General features: G+C 40.4%; 2 protein-coding genes and 1 long non-coding RNA gene across 3 annotated transcripts; 1 reads left to right on the top strand and 2 right to left on the bottom strand.

The window, feature by feature from the left end:
• Positions 1 to 8,988: 8,988 nt before the first annotated feature.
• On the bottom strand, positions 8,989 to 10,734 carry LOC119034056 (homeobox protein SEBOX-like). The gene is made up of 3 exons (XM_037124759.1): positions 10,701 to 10,734; positions 10,225 to 10,409; positions 8,989 to 9,720 (listed from the first exon to the last, which is right to left on the bottom strand). The coding sequence occupies exons 1-3, from the start codon at positions 10,732 to 10,734 to the stop codon at positions 8,989 to 8,991; spliced, it is 951 nt and encodes a 316-aa protein (XP_036980654.1).
• Positions 10,735 to 10,920: 186 nt separating this feature from the next.
• On the bottom strand, positions 10,921 to 16,274 carry LOC119034179. The gene is made up of 3 exons (XR_005079491.1): positions 14,984 to 16,274; positions 11,110 to 11,155; positions 10,921 to 11,007 (listed from the first exon to the last, which is right to left on the bottom strand). It is a non-coding gene; the product is annotated as an uncharacterized LOC119034179 (long non-coding RNA).
• tmem254 (transmembrane protein 254) lies at positions 13,935 to 18,895 on the top strand. Its single transcript, XM_037124968.1, has 4 exons — positions 13,935 to 14,092; positions 16,281 to 16,384; positions 17,341 to 17,400; positions 17,906 to 18,895. The coding sequence occupies exons 1-4, from the start codon at positions 14,006 to 14,008 to the stop codon at positions 18,024 to 18,026; spliced, it is 372 nt and encodes a 123-aa protein (XP_036980863.1). The 5' UTR covers positions 13,935 to 14,005; the 3' UTR covers positions 18,027 to 18,895.

Below are 18,895 nucleotides of genomic sequence, written 5' to 3'. Positions count from 1 at the left end.
ATCCTCAGCACATTACTGTATAAGTAGACTATTGCGCGGTCCCTAAATAAGGACAATAGTGATATAATATTGATTTCACTTTGGCTAGACATACATCTGTCCTCTCATGCAGTCTGCTAACATGTAACTATACACCCCACCTGTTTGTTTGGACACTGAGATGTTGTAACTTTAGTCTAACTCTTAACTCATGAACATTAAGGCTCTAAATAGGGATGTCGGTCGGCTTTTCGCATGACTTTGTGGTCCAGGAGATTAATAGAGGATCCACTCATAATGTGCTGCCGTGTGCCTGTGTGTGTGTGTGTGTGTGTGTGTTTGTTTGGTAGGATGGATGGGCTATGCGAGATGGGGCTGTGGAGCTGCAGATGGAGACGCCACAGGAGGAGGTATGTGTTTGTGAAAGAAGGAGGGGAGATACAGAGATTTGACCTCTGTGGTGCAGTTGGCCAGGTGTGGGCTGTCTCCTTGAATTAGTGCACTCATAACCCTCTTAATAAAGCACGTCGAGCAACAAACAGAAAGGAATGCGCACACACACACACACTCTCTTATATTATTTTCCCCCTCAGCTCCACGGGCCAAATGTTTGTAAAGGGAGGGCTCGGACCTCCAGGGGGTTCTAAGAAAGGCCCAGGGGTCACCAGAGTCAATTAACAAATAACTGCATTTTCCTTGGATTGTAAGTATACAGCAACAAATGATCCAGCTTCTTGGTACACATCTGTACTTTATATGGATCAACTTTATGTTTATCTCCGAATAAATGTTCTCCTTTTCACAGACTCTTTGCGACTGAAATACTGTGGAAAGAATATGTTGACAGTCATCTGATGTGTTATAGTTTGACTGATCTTCATTCAAAAACAACCTTTTTCGAGATAGCCATCAAATATTAAAACCAAGAAAAATGCACCATAGCAAGTGAGGAGAAAATGCACGATCATTGAAATCTTTTGTGAAAATGTCTTAATTCGTAATGGTCCGGGAGGTGAAGACAAATGACTTCAGCATACATTCATGAGCCTGTTATGGAGAGTGTGGCTTGTTTAGACTGTAAATTTGGGCTCTCAGTCATAGTGAATGTTTCATGTCATCTACGTTTTTTCCTTTGTCTTGTCTGATATACCAAATGTGTGATGTAATTTCTGTTTTGTTTGAATTTTGTGACTTTGACTGAGTCATTTTTTTTTAAATTGCACAAGTTGGAGTAGCAGAAAAATATCAGAAAGAAAACTTGTACTCTATACTGCACATTTCACTGAAACGCAGCTGAGTCACAGCTGACAGGAAACTGGACGACACTGAAAGCTGATTCTGTGAAAAAAAACAAGAAACTACTAACAGTAAAAAGGGGAAATCAGACACTTAGAATAAACACCATTGAATTTACATGAAGCAATAACTGACTGCTAAGATTTATAAAGTTAAAAAACACTATAAACACTAAATAGACATGTTTACCCCGACGTGCTGGATATTATTGAAACTACTGAATATCTGAATGTATCAGTTATTTTATTTGTATCAGCACTTCACTGTAAAATGTCACCATAGCCACTAAACTACATAGTTCTCCTTTTCACCTTTTCTCTCTTTTTCCTGTGGAGGCTGAACTCTGTGTGTGTCTATAGGCTGATCTCTTGGTTGATGGTCCCTAGACGGCTGTGAGCTGTCCAATCCGCTGCAGGGGGCGGGGCACAGGATTCTCCTGCTATCATCACATTTGACAGCTGCTGCAGCAGCTCACATGACCAAACAACAATTACCTCATACATGTAGTACTCCTGCTGAAGGTGTTGCTTTAGAGACTCTGCTCTCTGCACTGGGATGGGCAGGCTGGCAACAAGGGGGGCTCTCAGCTGGAGTGACAGAACTGGGATGATCTGTGATGGATGCACCTCACACTGACAGCTCGATACAAGGCTCCTAACATCAATCTCTATGATATTAATCTCACAGGGATGTGTCATTAAATTTAAAGGTGGGCTAGCTATAACTTAGAATCAGTGCAGAGCACAAGGCAAAGTAGTGCATGTCTGCTGTATATCCTCACTCAAACAGACTTCATCTATTATACTGGCCATGATAACATATAAATAAGTTTACACATCTTACTCTGATTATAAATGTGTATCGACGTTAAAAATCATATTTCATGTTGACATTTTTGCATATACAAACTGTGTAAAAATCCTTTGTGCAAACCCAAAAAGGTTTGAATATTAATCTACCATTATTCCATAGGGATGTTTAATTCCCTGTGGAATTATGTTTTTACAGCAGTGAGACATCCAGCTTTGTCATCTGATGTGAGGATACATCCATAACAAATGAATCCAGGGTTTGTATATTTCATATCATGTTTCTGCAGTGTGCTGTCAAAAAAAAAAAAAAAATCTGTTGGGCTTCTGAAGATTATAAATGAAGGGAATATTTGGACTTAAACGGCGGCGAGATGATGCTGAAAAGACGAAAAGCAGCATATAGCAAAGCTGCAACAAGCAATTCTGTAGAAAGATGGTTCAGTCACATGGTGCGTTTCATTTGAACTGGATCGTCAGAATTTCCAGTTTTATCTGGAGCGCCACCTGAAGTCAGATTTGCGTCTCTGTTAGACCTCACCAGCTCCGACCTTTAAAATCAAGATGGCTGCTTGGCGCATCAACAGCCCTGAAACCTTTAGAATATACTGGGTTTTTTGTGTCTCATTAAAACCGCCACACACACCGTACTGTACAGCTGCTATCAGTTGATGTGTTGTGTGTTTCCATGAGCAAAATACTGCACAATGTGTTGTTAACAACTGGTATTGCTGACACTGCTAGTTATTCCCAGCTCACACTTCCAACTTCCAAGATAAATGGAACACACCATCATTCCCAGGTTGTCACATCCTGCTGCTCTGGTCTGACCTACCAACCCAAAGTATCAATATTTTTACTATAAGCTATCACATAACTGACACGTTATGACAAAATAACTACAGTGTGTCTCTTGAATAAAAACATAATGACCAATAAACCGTGAAATGTCTTAAATTGCACCTATAATGCAGGGATGACATGACTATACTAGTGTAACCTGAATTACTGTACAAGATCTTCTCTGGGTAGTTTTTATAAATTTAGTTTGCTATATGGATTGTGTTGCTCATTAAGCTGCACAGTATACTGTGGTAAATTATATATATATCAGTACAAATTATTTCACAGCATTGTTTTGGACTTTATTATTTATAGCACTTCAACAATTATTTTATTTGCATATTTACAGGTATAACATTTTGGTTGCATTTCATGTCCCTTTACCTAACACCACAGTGAATATTGGTTCCTACCTGCCTGTATTGAGGAGGCATATGAGTGAAACAAAAGGCAGAGTAACTTGCAACGAGGAGCAGTATCGTGAACCCAGAGTGAATAAAGACATTTAATCCCCCCGTGTTAATACTGTAACTTTAATTTTGATACTCATATTGTGCATTGGTGTTCCTTAATAATGAGTTTCTGATGTCACCTTACCCATCCTCACGTGATTTATCTCCTTGCTTTCTCATGAACATTCCTCTTATACTCCTGTAGGGAGGTATCCATGTAAAACTTCCATTATTTCTAAGGACACTTTCTGAAGGGCGCATATTGTGTCCATGCAGTGTATCAGCTTTATTAGGCCGTTGTATTATATGTGAGCACCGGCGTACACTAGAAGACCTTGCTTCCCAGGAGTTCATTAGCGAGCTGCTGACCTTATTTCCCCCATGGATGACATTTAATATCAACAGTCTATTTCTGTATGGAGCTAAGTTTAAATGATGGAGGCCTCAATAAAATATATTGGTCTGCAACATTCTGCATCTCAGCATATTCACCTGTAAACAAAACATGTAAACAAAAATACATGCCTGCCCACTACTCTCAGCAGAAGTCGATGAAGTTTGAATAGAAATGAAATTGTGTGTATGTGTATTTTGAATGAACATGAATGAAAACAAACACATCCAATAGTATAGTATTACATCGGTGTATTTGCAGTGGACTGCTGTCTGTGTAGCAAGTGGTCCGCTGTTCTATTTTCGGAAAGGCAAACAAATGCAAGAGCTCTTCGATCTCATGTCTCCTATCCAGTTTCCAGATACTATCTTCCATATCGTATAGTACGCACGTATGAGCAGGCAGGCACACACACATGCACGTACAGCACACACACACACACACACACACACACACACACACACACACACATACACACTCACTTCCTCCCTGTCACTGACCAACATCAATCACAGCCTGGACGTGCAGGCCGAGGATGAGGCGGTGGACGGGAGAGAGTGGCGCAGTGCAATCACAGAGCTCTCAGATGAGCTCCTAAATTAGAGCGTGTGGCCAACATGGACTCCCTGGGAGGGTTTGGTTAAATTACAGGCCATATTTTTAGTGAAGGTTAGGCTTCATCCCTGGAACTGCCGGCAGCTGAGGACCATCACTCACATGCCTGTCTGCCCCCAGTTTGTTCAACACTAGAGCTGTTAACACTTTGTGTTTGGTGAGCAGGAGCTAAATGAGACCATTTCTTAGAGACAGTTTACTGTTTTATTGCTTTGTGTGTGTTGCAGTAAGTGTAGGATAATGGTAATTCACCTCCAGTGTTCTAGTTAAGGAGTTTGATAATCATTCTTCAGGTTGTGTGTGTGACAAGCGAGTATGTAGACGTCGTCTGCAGGAGAATTTGGGCTATGTCAGACATGCTAATCATATCAAAACAGCACCAGACACCTCCAACCACACTCACAACCGTCATCACATGAAACACTCAGCTGATTACAAGTGGACGACAACATGTCTGGAAGTGGGCTAATGGTCAAAGGGTTTTGACTTTTGTATTATTTAGTAACCCTGAACCACATGATAAACCATATGATGTTACACACTGCATACTGAGCGCTGGGTTCAGCATAACTGAGTGTAGTTTTAGAGGAAATGTCTGTGTTGCGCAACCACTGCTGATCGTAACAAGGTCAAGATGAGGAGACATGGGCCAAGCCATTTACAGTAAACAGAGACAGATGATTAGCACCATGAGTGTTTCTTTTGAAGATTGTGAAATGAAGAAGGTCCCGTTCGCACCGACATCTAAGGTCTGCTGGATAATGATGTTTTTCACGGCTGACTCATAGGAATATTCAGCGTGGGAGCTGTCGAAGGATCACATCATTCTTGGCTTGTGTTTTTTTTCGTGAAGGTAAACAAGCATCATCAACACTCCCCCCTTGTATTTCAAAAGGAACATGATGGCACCCATTACGTATTTCCAATTTCACAGGCAACATGATTCCGAGGGTTGTTGACAGTTTGAAGAGGAGTTATGAAACAGATCACCGTCATCTGCTCCAGTTTTAATAATTTCTGTCTGTGTGCAGCTTTGGGAGATCAATTACAATGCGTCTCAGGACAGAGAGTGCCAAATGCTGTAAAGAATGTGAAGCCCCTTTAAGCAAAATTTTAATTTTTGTGACTGTGGGCTATACAAATAAAATTGAATCTTGTGTCCCGCTGTCTTTAATTTTACATCACCTGAATGCCCAAATGTGAAAACATAATCAATACTTGAAATGATCACCTGTAATGTGACACTGTGGCAATGATCTTTCAGATACAAATTATTGAATTGACTTTGCATGAAATGTGGTACAGATATTCTTGGCCCTTAATGACTTTATTGATCCACTGACTTTTTTTTATATCTAGCGCCATTTTTCCAATGAGTTGGATTTATGAAAAAATTTGTGCAAAATGAGTGACGCTCACACCGTCCTAAGATGAACTTTGCGTTCAGTGTTCAGTGATCAATGCTAACATATCACTAATGTTTAGATCAGAGCACTGTATTAGCATGTTAACATGCTGGTGTTAGCATTTAGCTCAAATCGCTGTTGTGCAGTTAACGCCTTTGCCTATGATAACTGAACTTCTGTCTACTGATTGTTTGGCCCCCACATCCAGCAGACACCGAGCGACACTGGCATTCATCTGGAGACATTTTTGGTCCTAAATATTTATATAATTGTACCAAATGTACTGTTATATAACATAACATTGTGAGTCTACTAATGTAGTTGACACGACAAAGGTACCACGTTCCTTTATTTTTGGCGAACAACTTTTTACTTTCATTTTCACATTTAACACAGTGGGGCTACAGGAGGTGCCGTCATACAAGTAACAAAGAATTCACAGACAATCAGCCTCAACAGTCTCATTAAAGAAAGAGCAAAACAACAGATGAGGTGAATCAACACCAGGCCTCTACCCACACATCCATAAGCTTTGCCTCAAACCTGCACCTAGAAAAGACAGAAAGGTTGACTGATCATTTAATACCAAGATTTATAGAAGTTACAGAACAATACAATATGTCAGAGTTCAGCAAAAAAGGAGTACAACACTTCCACAACAGAGCATTCCTATATTGTGTACTTGTAAATCAATGGTCACATTCTCAAAAACATATGACATGTAAGCTATTGGCTACTTTCCCCCATACGAATATATGTTTGTACTTCTGTGTTGAATCTACGTTGCAGATACACTGTAGATATGTTGAAGTCCTACTCTAGGCAACACAGACCACAACAACTGTGATGAGTCTGATTGGTAGCTGGAGTCTGATTGGCTGCAGAGCACTTAAAATTTTCCATCCTTGTGCCTCATCAGGTTTGACGTGTCACTGCTCTTCTCAGCACATGAAGAAACTCAACAGTTGAACAGAAACACCACCACCAATTAATTGCAGAGCAACATAGGTAGACCAGTCCAGTGCAGGCTCACAATGGTGTAGGCCACTTGCGTAGTCTACAGCTTGTTTTCTGAACGTCATGTGCTGGTGAACACCTGCCCGACACACGTCAGATGCCGACAGTCTGCGACATTTCCTCAGCTGATCTATCTTTAGTGAGTACAGGAGGCTGAAGCCACAATTCCCTCCTGTATGTTCTGGGAACAGGAACCACCTCCAGACACCAACAAAAGGGACAACACCCTTCCTCTCATCTTGATGATGAAGGCAGGAGGCCAAAACGGTGTAAACAACATAAGCACATTTCATTGTTTGCGGGAAACAGTGTCAGACCTCAAGCCGAACATCCTGTGTACTGTCCCGGGCTTTATCCAGTTCACGTTTGATATAGAAATATGTGTCGTGGTCTCCAGGTCAGGGCAAAGCACAAGGCTGACACACACAGGGGGCTGTCGGCAGATGGTGACAAGATGAGATTTCTGTCATCTTGACCTGACAGTTTAACCCTCAGTGCCTGATGTGGGACGAGCTGAGGGTCTGCAAGGGAAAGCAGCAAGAGAGTGCAGTGTTTGTGGACCCCCAATGTCAAAGATGTGACTGTTTACATCATAACGCTGTTAAAAAAGAAACTGGAGTGTAAAAAAGAAATGTAATGATTTATAGTCTCATAAGCTTGTAGTCTTTATAGTTTGCAAAAAAGTTTAATATTTTTTCCAGTTGATAATATGAATTGAAACTTAATCATGTCATTCGATATTTTTTCAGCTACTTTCATTTCACCCTATTTCACCCAGATGGTTGTGGTTTTTAACGGTGTACCAGTGCACGCTTCAGCGAGCTCCATGTCCGTCTCAGCCAGTACTATGCGTTCATGATGGGTGTTTTTTAATAATTTGTGTATTTGACCTCACATCTATGAGCATGTCTACCATCTTGCACTTGTGAGTGTGGATGAGAGATGAGAGTTTGTGTCCTGTGTGTGGGCAGAATTTGTTTTTTTCAGATAGGATTTATACAAATATTTCAACTTGCCATTCAAAGGTTGGTTAGGTTTAGGCAACAAAGTTACCCGATCAGGTTAAGGTGAAGATCAGGGATTCAAATAACAGGTCAGTGTATTTGACAACATTTGAACAAATTATGTGTCATTTTAAATTCATTCAACCTTCATTTTTGGAAAAAGCGGCATCCCTATCTTCTCTTGGTGCAACACCACTGTTGTAAATGCAATTGTCAGGTCTGTAACAATTTGTCAGACGTAATGTAGGTGATAACTAAAAACAAAACGCATTACATCATAACAATGTTATGTGTTGAAAACTTCTTTTCTTATTATTCTAATCTTGATGTAAACATGTATGTATCGCTGTGATCCTACCCTCTCACTGAAGTTACATAGTGCAGAAACACGTCATAGGGAGGCAGAGAGACACCATTCGCCCCATTACAAGACACTGTACCATCGAACGTGATTTGAAACTGTTATTCTAGGAACTTTTAAAGTCTCTGTTGATAATAAAAATAATTAAAAGTAATTACTCAAACTGATTTGCAGAGGCTTTTCAGTTGAGATATGGTATGGTCATGGAGGAGAAAAGAGAAGAGGAATTTCCATTTCAATAGAAAAAGAAAAAAAATCCTATTTCTAAAATGAGAACATTTTAACCTTAATTTTGGGCTTTGTATTCCCTCAGAGGAAGTTCAGCTCAGACAGATCTTCTTATCCCTCTCACAGGCACCATCTGCTGGCTGCACTGCATGGTCTTCTTCTTCTTCCAGCTATTCTACACAGCAGATGTGTCACATCTGGATACCAGAGGAATTCCTTGTGACATTAACAGAACCAGATCTTATTTGTTGTTAATCATCCCCAAGTAATTGAATATTGTCTTCAATTGAATAATGAAGACAAAGGAAAGTATTTACTACTGATTTATTTTGTATAAAAGTGCAGAAAATCATAAATAAAGGTTATAAATAATGAATAAATACATGCAGTCAAAGTCATCAATGTGGGATAAATAACGTCATGTAGGATTGTGGGATTCTGAGATGGATCCCATTTCCAGAAGTTCGGCAGCATTTTTGGACTTTTCATGTCCACATCTACGAAACACACATCTCAAATAGCTAAAATCAAAATAATACAAATGATTTTCTAATTGTCCTTTGCAAATTGTTGTCACAGAGTCATTAGCAGAAAGCCATTTTATCCCCAGTAGCTTGGCAGCTCAGTCCGTCTCCTCCCAGCCATTCCTCATTCAACTCCCCCAGAATCTCCTGCAGGGAAAGCTCAGGCAGCGGAGCAGCCTGCTGCACCAGCGCTGGACGTCCGGACTCCTCGCAGCCTTCCACATTCGCTCCATTCCAAGAATCCTCCAGCTGTTTGTAGTTAACCTCCAATAGTGGGCTGTCCTCCAGATTGGCATCCCAGTATCCAGAATCAGGCGTGTCTGGAGTTGAGGAGTGGGATTGGGATTGGGGCATGTACATCTGCTGCTCCGCTGATCCTGGGTACATGAAGCTTGAACTGTAGCTTCTCATTTCCCGAGGAGACTGGCACCACAGGGGTTGGACAGGGGAGGTCTGGCTGCCTGGCTGGGACCAGAAGCCTCTCAAGGGTGGGCTGGAGCTGCTTCCCAGTGGTCTCCCCTGCTGGAGCCCATACATGGAGCCATAGTGCTCCTCAGTGGTGGAGTAGGGCGGGGGGCACTGCCCATAGAAGCAGGCCTCTTCCATCTCCTCCTTCACCTGGGTTGGGTAGGCTGGCGGAGGGACCTGATGAGGCAGGTGGACTGAACCGACCTGCGCTCCCCTGCCAGCTACAGCATGAGGTGTATCGCGGACGGGGCTATCAGCCTGCCACAGCGCCTTCTTGGCTCCTTTGCACTTCAGGGTGCGAGCTCTTCTGTTCTGGAACCACACCTGGACAGGAAAGAAAGAAAAAAAAAACAGGAGCTTAGATTCAGATCAGGACAGCACACATAACAACACATTCTGTTTCTGTTAATCATTTTCTGGGCAAACAGGCACCAGTAGATCCGCAGGGGCGATATATCTAGTATTTGTCAGCTGTCAGAGCCTTTTGTACAGTTTATCTGTCACCTCAAATAAGATGCTGATAAAAAAAAGCTTGTGTCATCTTTACAGATAAAGAAATACAGTGACAGAGTGGTAGCGCTATCAACAATTCTATGCAGGATGCATTTGAAAACAGAGCCTTTGCACGATAAGAAACCACAGTGCAAAACTTCTTACAAAACTTTACATCTTCCTGTGTGTTGTGTTGTAATGCAAAAAGCGCGCACGTATTGAATCTTGAAACAACAGCTAAATAAAGATACGTCCTAAATGAATCTGAACTGACAATTTCACTGCCTCTAAACGATTCAAGGATTCTGCTATGTGAGATTTTCTGGGCCACTGTACCTGGATGCGTGACTCGGGCAGGCCTGTGGTCTGGGACAGGCTCTCTCTGAGGCTGATGCCAGGATACGGGTCGGTCTCGAAGGTGGCACGCAAGAGCTCCACATGTTCTTTGGAGAAGCTGGTCCTCTTTCTGCGACTGGCGCTGCGAGAGGAGCCGCCGCTGGAGGCCACAGGTCTGACATCATCTGAGGGAGGAGGGAGCAGGCAGGTTCCACATCAAAGATCCATAATACTACTTTTCTTTTTTTCCCCCCGCACATTCTGCATTTTTTGGTGCACCAGGGGCTTTTTGGTTAATCAATAAGCTTATACAGAAGACTTCATTCATTCAAAGTCTGCCTTGCCTCTCCTTTTTGCATTGCTCTGATGCTGTCTGATGCTGTATATGCAGCCAAATCAAGTTTATTAATAAATCAGGATCAGTCAAGAATGTTGTTATCAAGCCAATTTTCAGTCAAAGTAAAGGGCTAATTCACAGAGAATCTTTCTCTGCACAGTGATGTATCCCATGTAACCAAGGTTTTTTTTCTCAAGTTTGACTGTTTAAACCAAACCTCATTCAAATATATGCAAATTCCTGAAGAAGTTTTAGTTTTTCCATCCTGATATGGTGTGCATGTGTACAATAGTGTTTGCAAAACTTCACAGAAAAATCTGAATTTAATTCAAGGAGGCTTAGTGCATGACAGTACCTGTCTTAATCATACCAGTCTTAGTCACACTCCACCTGGCACTGAACTACTTCATCCAGGGCCACTACATTGTGCGAACAGTTTGCAAAACCTAAAACACAGCTGCAGTTGTGAGGCAAAGCAGACTACAAAAAGATTGTTCTTGCAAAAGGTAGACACACTTGTTTTGTAAAGATTATAAAGCTTTTCTTACCGTTGCTTGAGTCCTTCCACATGGCAGCAGAGAAATGAATGAAGCTCTGAAAGCAAATGGATTTCTAATAGAGTTCTGATGTGACAGAGGTCAGTGTGAGTGTGTTCCTTCACCGAGGATCTCTGGCTGTGTCTCCTGCTTGTGTCAGGGTACCTTTTATATTGATCACCTGAGAGCCCAGAAGGCCATGGTAAAGGCAGAACAGAGTGTTGGGGTGGGGTGTCGTTTTCCTTTGAGGATGGGTGGCTAACAGAAGTATTCTGACCAGAGTGCCCCCCACCCCCACGCCCCCCTTATCACCTAATCCCTATCTGAGTGATGGCAAGGTCATTGGCGAATATGGCACACTGCAGGATGATTTTAGGGGGAGACAAAAGAAAGTCTCACTGTTATCGTCAGGCTCATCGATACCACTTAATTATAAGATGACACACATGTGACTGTTTGCGTTTTTGTGCTGCTGGATATGTGAAATGTCAAATAGCTTGAACATCTTTGTTATATCAGTCTCATCCATGATTTGTCTGTTTTGCTATTGTTAAATAATAGGGTTAGGGTCATAAAACAATTTCATATATATATATATAAATATAATCATGTTACATAATGTTTCATAATGTTTCATGGCTGCCCTTTTATTCAGATTAGGCTACTGGAAGTCATCTGATTAGTGTTAAACACAAACAGAGGCGGCTTGGCAAACTGTCAAACACTGATCAACCAACAATAGTCTTAATATTTAACTCACAGACCCCGGCAGGACACAAAACAACATTCTGAGCTGAAGCCTATCAGTGGCTCCTGTTTTTCTATTCAGATGCAGAGCAGCTCCCTGCTATCACAAGAGCAAAAACAAAGCAGGGTAATTATTCAGTGATGAATTGGACTGTTACACAGCCGCCTCATTACACTGAATAGGTGTGTCAAAGTAAAAGGCAAGCTTGTCAAATTGTTTAACATGTCCAGGCTTCGACTGAGCTGTATGCAGATGCTGTGACCTTTAACCTCAATATGTCACATTTGACATGCTGCAGCAAAACAGCCATGTAATTACGTGAACACATTATATACTGTATGTACACTAACTGTATGTGTAGATGTAAGGTGCCCGTTCTCAAATAGTTCTGAGTCCTTGGTTGTAATGATTTCTGAGCATCAGCTACATGTCAATTGCAATGAAAATGAAAATGCTAACATGCCGAATCTGAAGTCAAACAGTACAAAAGGGCAAAGTGCAGAGACAGATTTACAGTATTTGTATGTGTAAGAAAACAATGCAGCTTGAAGTCTACTGGAGTTATCTAATGCAACCAAAATAAGCTAGGAGTGTTTCTTTTTATCTTTATCTGGACAACTCACAGAATCAATGTCTGTGTGGAGACGGCTCCTCAGAGTCCCACCAACTCTCTCTATGCTTTATCCAAATCCCATCAGACGTTATACAAAACACTCCTCCCCACTGTGGAAGCTGCCAAACTCACCACTGTGAAATAAATCAGATGATTTCTGGATATATTTATGAAGAAAAATGTGTGGCGTGTATTTCATTATCTGAAATTAGTCTGATAAAATAATAAAATAGGAAAGGGTCAATTATCAATAAACCGTTTCAGCAGATTAGACACAAGTTTACATACAATGAGTGATTGATTAATGATAACCAAACACTGGTTCAGCATGTACTGGAGGCTATTCAGCTAATGCAAAATCACTATAAAGAGCTTTGTTTAGTTTGATCCTGCCACTACAGAGATCAGCATACTTGAGAGAAAAAGAGTCACCTGATCATCTTATCTCCTCATGGTAATTACAAAAAGCATAATCCTCCAAACAGAAAACTGCAGTGTTGCCTGTACATGTCTGTGAATGAAGGACATGTATTGAGAAGGCAAAAATACAACTTAACAATTTACAATTACAATTTAATTTGAAAGAAAAATCACACAAAATGACAAGAAGAGAGGAATGCGTGTGCGTTTTAAACAAATTTTAGGCAAACAAAGAATCATTCAGCTCTTATGATATTGGTGATTTTTTAACACTGGTTTTGTTCTGTGTAGCAAAATGAATTGAACTGAAAAAAAGAATGGTGACAGGTTACTGTAAAATATACACAGATTATCTTTTAAGAACAGAATAGAATTCCTGTCATTGTAAATCCAGCTTAGTATATATTTTTCAAATCCTATTTCTTGATCTTTGGTTCATGCTGCTGCAGGCCTCCTTATCCAAAATGATAAATTAAATGCCTCTAGTTTTATATATTCCTTTATTAGTGTCCATGGTCCATGTGAGCCAGAGTGGTAAGTGTTTTCCCTGATCTCGTTCCCATTGGAGTTTGAATTTATCAGTGTCACTACAGGGTAAGACAATAGTATGTCTGTAAAACTAAGATACTATATTTCTATTTGTCACAATCTGCTGTGTCATTTTTTTTTTTTTTTTTAAATCAGATAAATGAAGCATTTGACACTGGTCCAATACAATCTCTGCACATAATCACAGGCTATGCAGCTACATAAGACAGTCTTATTATCTTAGCATCTCCTTGAACATATTTGAAATCTTCCCAGTTCACAAAATGCCCCTTGAATTTACATAATTAGGCCTGACAATTAAATGGTAAAAGCCTCCGCAAACTTCTGTGTTGTGCAGCTTATTGTACGTCTTAAATGTGAAATACACACAAAAAACTCAACATTGATAATTAAGTAGATATCAATAACAGAGGGTGGTTTAGTGTGCTTTTTTTTTCATATACTTTTCAGTGTAATGACGCCTCAATTATACACCCTGCCCTGCGGTCACTTCAGTTTTACTCTCACTGATGTTCTCACACGGTCACATTTGACAGCGGGACCAACGAAGAGCGGTAGCAGCAGCAGCAGCATCAGCAATGGCTAAAAGTGATGGAAGCGCTTTCTTTAAAAGAACCAGCCTGTTTTGGATTGTCACCGTGACACTCTCAGTGGCATATTTCACTGTAAGTTTATTAAATTTACCTATAATCGAAGTCCGACAGAGTAAATACGAGGTTTTTCCACATTATTTCTCCCCGGTAATGTAAATACCACCGTGTTGTGTTGCGTGAAATGTCGTCCGGGTTGTCTTGATATTCTCAAATTCATGTTTGCTATAGTTTTTTGTTTTTTTGTTTTTTCCTGTATTGTCGTTTAACACTTGATAATTGGTGAAAATGTTCATATGTCGGTAAAGTAGCATCAGAGGTCATTGCCAAATCGCTGATATGTTGATAGTTAATCTTATCGGGAATCCTTCAGTATTGTGAAAGGAGCACAGGTCAGACAAACTTTTGTACGAAGTCCACCGGACAAGCTTGCCGTCAACTGCTTGACTGACTCTAGGTAGTGTTTGCCCCGATATCTATGTGTTGTCTTATAATAAGCAAACAGCAACGTGTCATTCGTAATATGACACGTTACTTTAAGTAAGTAGGTTAGAGATGTTTCCTGACTCTGCAGAAGGCTAACACTCCCTCCTACTGTGGTTACACCGCAGGTGCACTGAGGCTAATGGGCTAATAGATAGATATTGGGGTTTCATGATAGGTACATATAACAGGTCATTCTCTTTAAAATGCACGCGTACTGTCACTTGTTCATACAACTTGCCACGTACACACTAATGTAGACTGGTGTAGTAATGTGTAGTGCTGTGATTAAATGGCAAATACACAACAGGGTTGGTTGTTTACAAGGTATTGCACAATCAGTGTTAGTTTAAGAAACATAGTTCCGCCTTTAGGTGTGACATGCAAACCATAACTGGACTGCAGCCTCTGGACGGAGGGGCCCTTCCAACAATATCCCTTTGTGTTTTCCATGAACCAGTCATAGTCCATACGGACACATACCTGACATGTCACAGTGACAGGAGAGGACAATAGTGGAGTAGCACAGTGTTACATGTTTAGAGGTTTAGACTTAAAGACAAAAGAAATATGGCTTTAGAATTCTGGTTTGAATGTCACAAATGGAATTATGGTAAATGAGAGGAATACAATGGAAATTTGCTCAGGATGTAATTAACAGGCAGATAAAAGCAAACATTTGACTATATTGAGCATTGCAATGGAAATTTTCACAGTAAATACAAATGGTAAATCGTAAACTTTGAAATAGGCGCACATGATTTAAACGCCCAACAAGTTAGTTCTGTTGAACTTCAGTTAAATGAGTTGGCTCATTTAACAAGAGTGAACGGAAATAGATCAACAAAAAGCTGAGCTACATCCCACATGGTACCAGCTAGCTAGAAAAAACTAGTAGATGGTGTAAATGTATAAATGGAGTCCTTTCCTCTAGGCTACTAACTGAAATATCATAAATATCACAAAAATATTAAATGCATTTACTAATCTGTGTCATGATCAAGTTTGTTTGAAAGCCTTTCGCCATTTGGCTCAGAAAATGCAGCAGGGCTGTATTTTTACTGAATTTCTTTCTATGCGATGCTGAAAAATGGAAGACGATGTTGCTGAAGGCAGCTTGACAAGACTTGAATGCTAACCCACCAAAACTCCCAACACGACGCAGAACTGATTCTCCTCCAGAACTGCATCCAATTTAATTTCAGGAACACATCTCACAACAAGGCTGCCATTTTCTGGTCTCTGCAACTGTTACACTCATGATAAATGTGGCTGCAAGGAGCCATTCATGAAAGCAGACAGATGTTACTTCATGTCAACCCGCATTGGATTTTCCAAGATTAAAATCAGACCACCAAATGAGCCTTAAAATGAAAAACCTATTGCACTTCTTCATGTCAGCTGTGTGCCATGTAATGCGTGGCAGATTACTGGAATGTCATCAACACAAACAGCCCTTTGATTTCAGTGAGTTTGAATTAAAGAAGTTATGAAAAGGTCATGCCTCGCTCAGAGTATTAGTATGCTTACGGGCCGTACTAAAGATAATTTTCATTAATTTGCTGATCAGTTTCGCAATTTATCGATTATTCATGTGGTCCGCAAAACATCCAAAAATGTTGAGCTGTGTTTCCCAAAACCTAAAATAACTTATCAAATGTCTTGTTTTGTTCACAACCCAAAGATATTCAGTTTACTGTCATAGATGAGTAAAGGAAAGGCATATTTTTGTGGGGGTTTTTTATGGGTTAATTCTGAACTACTCTGTCTGATTTTGCAGTTGATCGTGTTTGCGCCAGAAACAATCCCATATCAGCACCTTGGTGCATTTGGTACCTTCTGCAGATACCTCGTGGATAACTATGCTGACCTTATGTACAAAGGGTAAGTGATTACAGGTGATTTGAAACATTGCCTCCTGTTGGCATGGGACATATTCTTGTCACTTTCTTACACTGGATTGTGGTAGTTATCTATAATTAAAAAAAAAACAGTTACTGTGGCTACAGTTTGACTGTTTGATACAGAACATTTCAGAGCTCGATCTAAAAAACACCAAGTCTCTTGTTTCACATACTCTAATATTAAAAAGTGTTGGGATTTTCTCCTCATTAGAGGAAAAGGCAAATACATCCTCAGGTTTTCTAGAGAGATGAGCAGCGTCAGTGAGAATCAATGACGTGAAAAGCACCCTCACGAGGCTCAAATACACTCTTTAATCAACTAATGCTTTTCCTCGTTTACAGATCGTTACCACCACCTCCGCCGCTGGTAGTATAAGTCGTTTAAGTCACATGACTGCTGCAGCAGCAGTAGAATATTAACATAGAGATTAATAGGTGATGTTTTGTTGTTAAGTCATGTGACAAATAAGACAGCCATTAAGTATTTCCTAATTAGATGGCTAAGATGGAAAACATCACTCAGTGTTTAATGGTTTGATATTTGTGAAGTGTTTAATCTAAGTGGTTGTCATGTGACAGTGGCGGCTGGGTGTTGCACATCTTTGGATGAGGGGAAACAAAACATGGTGTGAAGTTTCGACAAGTTCTTACACTGCATGTGAATTCAGAACTAAAGTGACAATCTCTTAAGGATACTGTGAAGATTATTGTTGAATTCAACATGAAGTCTGTGGTTCAACCAGGCAGCACAATTAATTGCAATGTTATTGAAATTGCAATATCGCTAAGTGGGTTAGGGTTAGGGTTAGGGTTAAACCCAGATGCAAGAAAGTGTCATTTGAATCATATGGCATTCGCAGTGTCTGTCAGAAATAATGACAGTGTGATCTTTGGTATCGTTCAGCCATAATTTCAACATATTTCTCTTTGTCACAGGTGGTGGGCCACGGTCGCTATCCACCTTTACGAGGCCTACGTTGCATTGAAGATGTGCAGGTAAGAACGACAATAACACAGTTGTCCACTAGATGGTGCTGTGGTCTAGTGTGTACAAGTCTGTCCCCCTAGCTTCTATTATGAAATGAGAGCTCCTCTAAGGTTTACAGTTCCCCCTGAAAGCCTAAAGACTCGTGTCAAACTTCAGAAACAGAATCAGGAATACTCCACCCATGGGGGAAATGACATATGTTGCAGTTGCTCCCTCTAGAACAGAAGATATCACACAGCAGATATAACAAGATAATAGATAAAGAAAAATAATATGAGAAGAATAAAAGGCACTGTATGTGTGTGTGTGTATACATACATATTACCTATATATATGTATATTCATGACCTCATTCTTTATTCAGTGTTGTCATTCATCAGTTACATTCTAAAGTAAAGTTTTCATGGTTCTGATTTGAAATTGAGGGCCTTGGGAATGAGCAGCTACCATTGGACACATGAAACGGCTGGTAACTTGAGTTTTGTTAATAGTTTCTCTTCTGTCTCTCTGCAGCAAGAAAGGCATCAACGACACGACCACTCGCTGCCTGTGGTTTGGTCAGACCTTTCTGTTTGGCTTTGCCTCGCTCGGTCTGCTCCTCAAGTACGACCCCGAGCGTCCCAAACAACACTGATGCCAGCAGGAGAAAGCCTACGGAACAACAATAGATGAATCTGGAAAATCATTCTCTTCCTTGTTTCCTCTGCTTTTTCTTCCACCGCTTTTCTTGTCGATATGAGGAAGTGGGCGAGTAGAGGAAGACATCTGAGCCTTTTCTCTTGTACTGTTTCTTTTAACATAAGAGTACTGAAGTGAAGTCTACACTCGGGTCGCAACAGCGATAACCATCCCAGAAAATATCACAGTATTACGCAATTATCATAATTGTTATTGTCCTAACTGACATGAAATTAGATATAAACCTGATATATTTCATTAATAACACTAACAATTTTCATACCACTGTATCCTGGGAAACCTCTGTACTGGTGTGACCCCAGTCTAGACTACAAGTTTTCTTACTTAGTTTACACTACTGGCTGTGTTCCTGTGATGATAATGCAGCGCAGTTTCATTCCATTCATTTTTCTTAATAAATCACAGGCTACAAAGTTGCACATTTTATAAAAATGACAATATAAGGTTTTTATTGGTAATGACAATAACAGGAGCAGAGTTTTCTTGATGAATCTGCCCTCAGCTGGATATTTGGTGAACTACAGGGGGACTTTGTGTTTTACTCTCGTGACGTTCACAGTCAGCCTGGGTGAGTGGCAGTAGGAACATTTTCTCAGCTGCTGTGATGAACATGACGTCAGACAGGTCAGCTGCATATGGTGCGCACTGCCACCACCCAAAAAGTGAAGAGTGCTGCTGAGTGCTATTCAAATTCACGTTTGCCTTTTCTGACACTGATGTACTTTTAAGTTCAACTTTTTTAAACTACAGAATGGGAGTTCCTAATATTAACGCTGCAAAATAAAGAGTGACTTACAAACTGCA

This window comes from Acanthopagrus latus, chromosome 15 (assembly GCF_904848185.1).
Source record: "Acanthopagrus latus isolate v.2019 chromosome 15, fAcaLat1.1, whole genome shotgun sequence".
Taxonomy (NCBI): domain Eukaryota; kingdom Metazoa; phylum Chordata; class Actinopteri; order Spariformes; family Sparidae; genus Acanthopagrus; species Acanthopagrus latus.
The sequence above is the reverse complement of the archived record's forward strand: the minus strand, read 5'-3'. Positions and strand labels throughout refer to the sequence as shown.

Bases quoted from the DNA above. Each gene is read 5' to 3' on its own strand.
- tmem254 (XM_037124968.1), top strand. From the start codon at position 14,006: ATGGCTAAAAGTGATGGAAGCGCTTTCTTTAAAAGAACCAGCCTGTTT. The intron at 16,385-17,340 runs GTAAGTGATTAC...TCTTTGTCACAG, and splicing joins GCTGACCTTATGTACAAAGG to GTGGTGGGCCACGGTCGCTA. The intron at 17,401-17,905 runs GTAAGAACGACA...GTCTCTCTGCAG, and splicing joins GTTGCATTGAAGATGTGCAG to CAAGAAAGGCATCAACGACA.
- LOC119034056 (XM_037124759.1), bottom strand. From the start codon at position 10,734: ATGGGATACATCACTGTGCAGAGAAAGATTCTCT. The intron at 10,410-10,700 runs GTGAATTAGCCC...CTCCTCCCTCAG, and splicing joins TGTGCAGAGAAAGATTCTCT to ATGATGTCAGACCTGTGGCC. The intron at 9,721-10,224 runs GTACAGTGGCCC...TTTCCTGTCCAG, and splicing joins TGCCCGAGTCACGCATCCAG to GTGTGGTTCCAGAACAGAAG.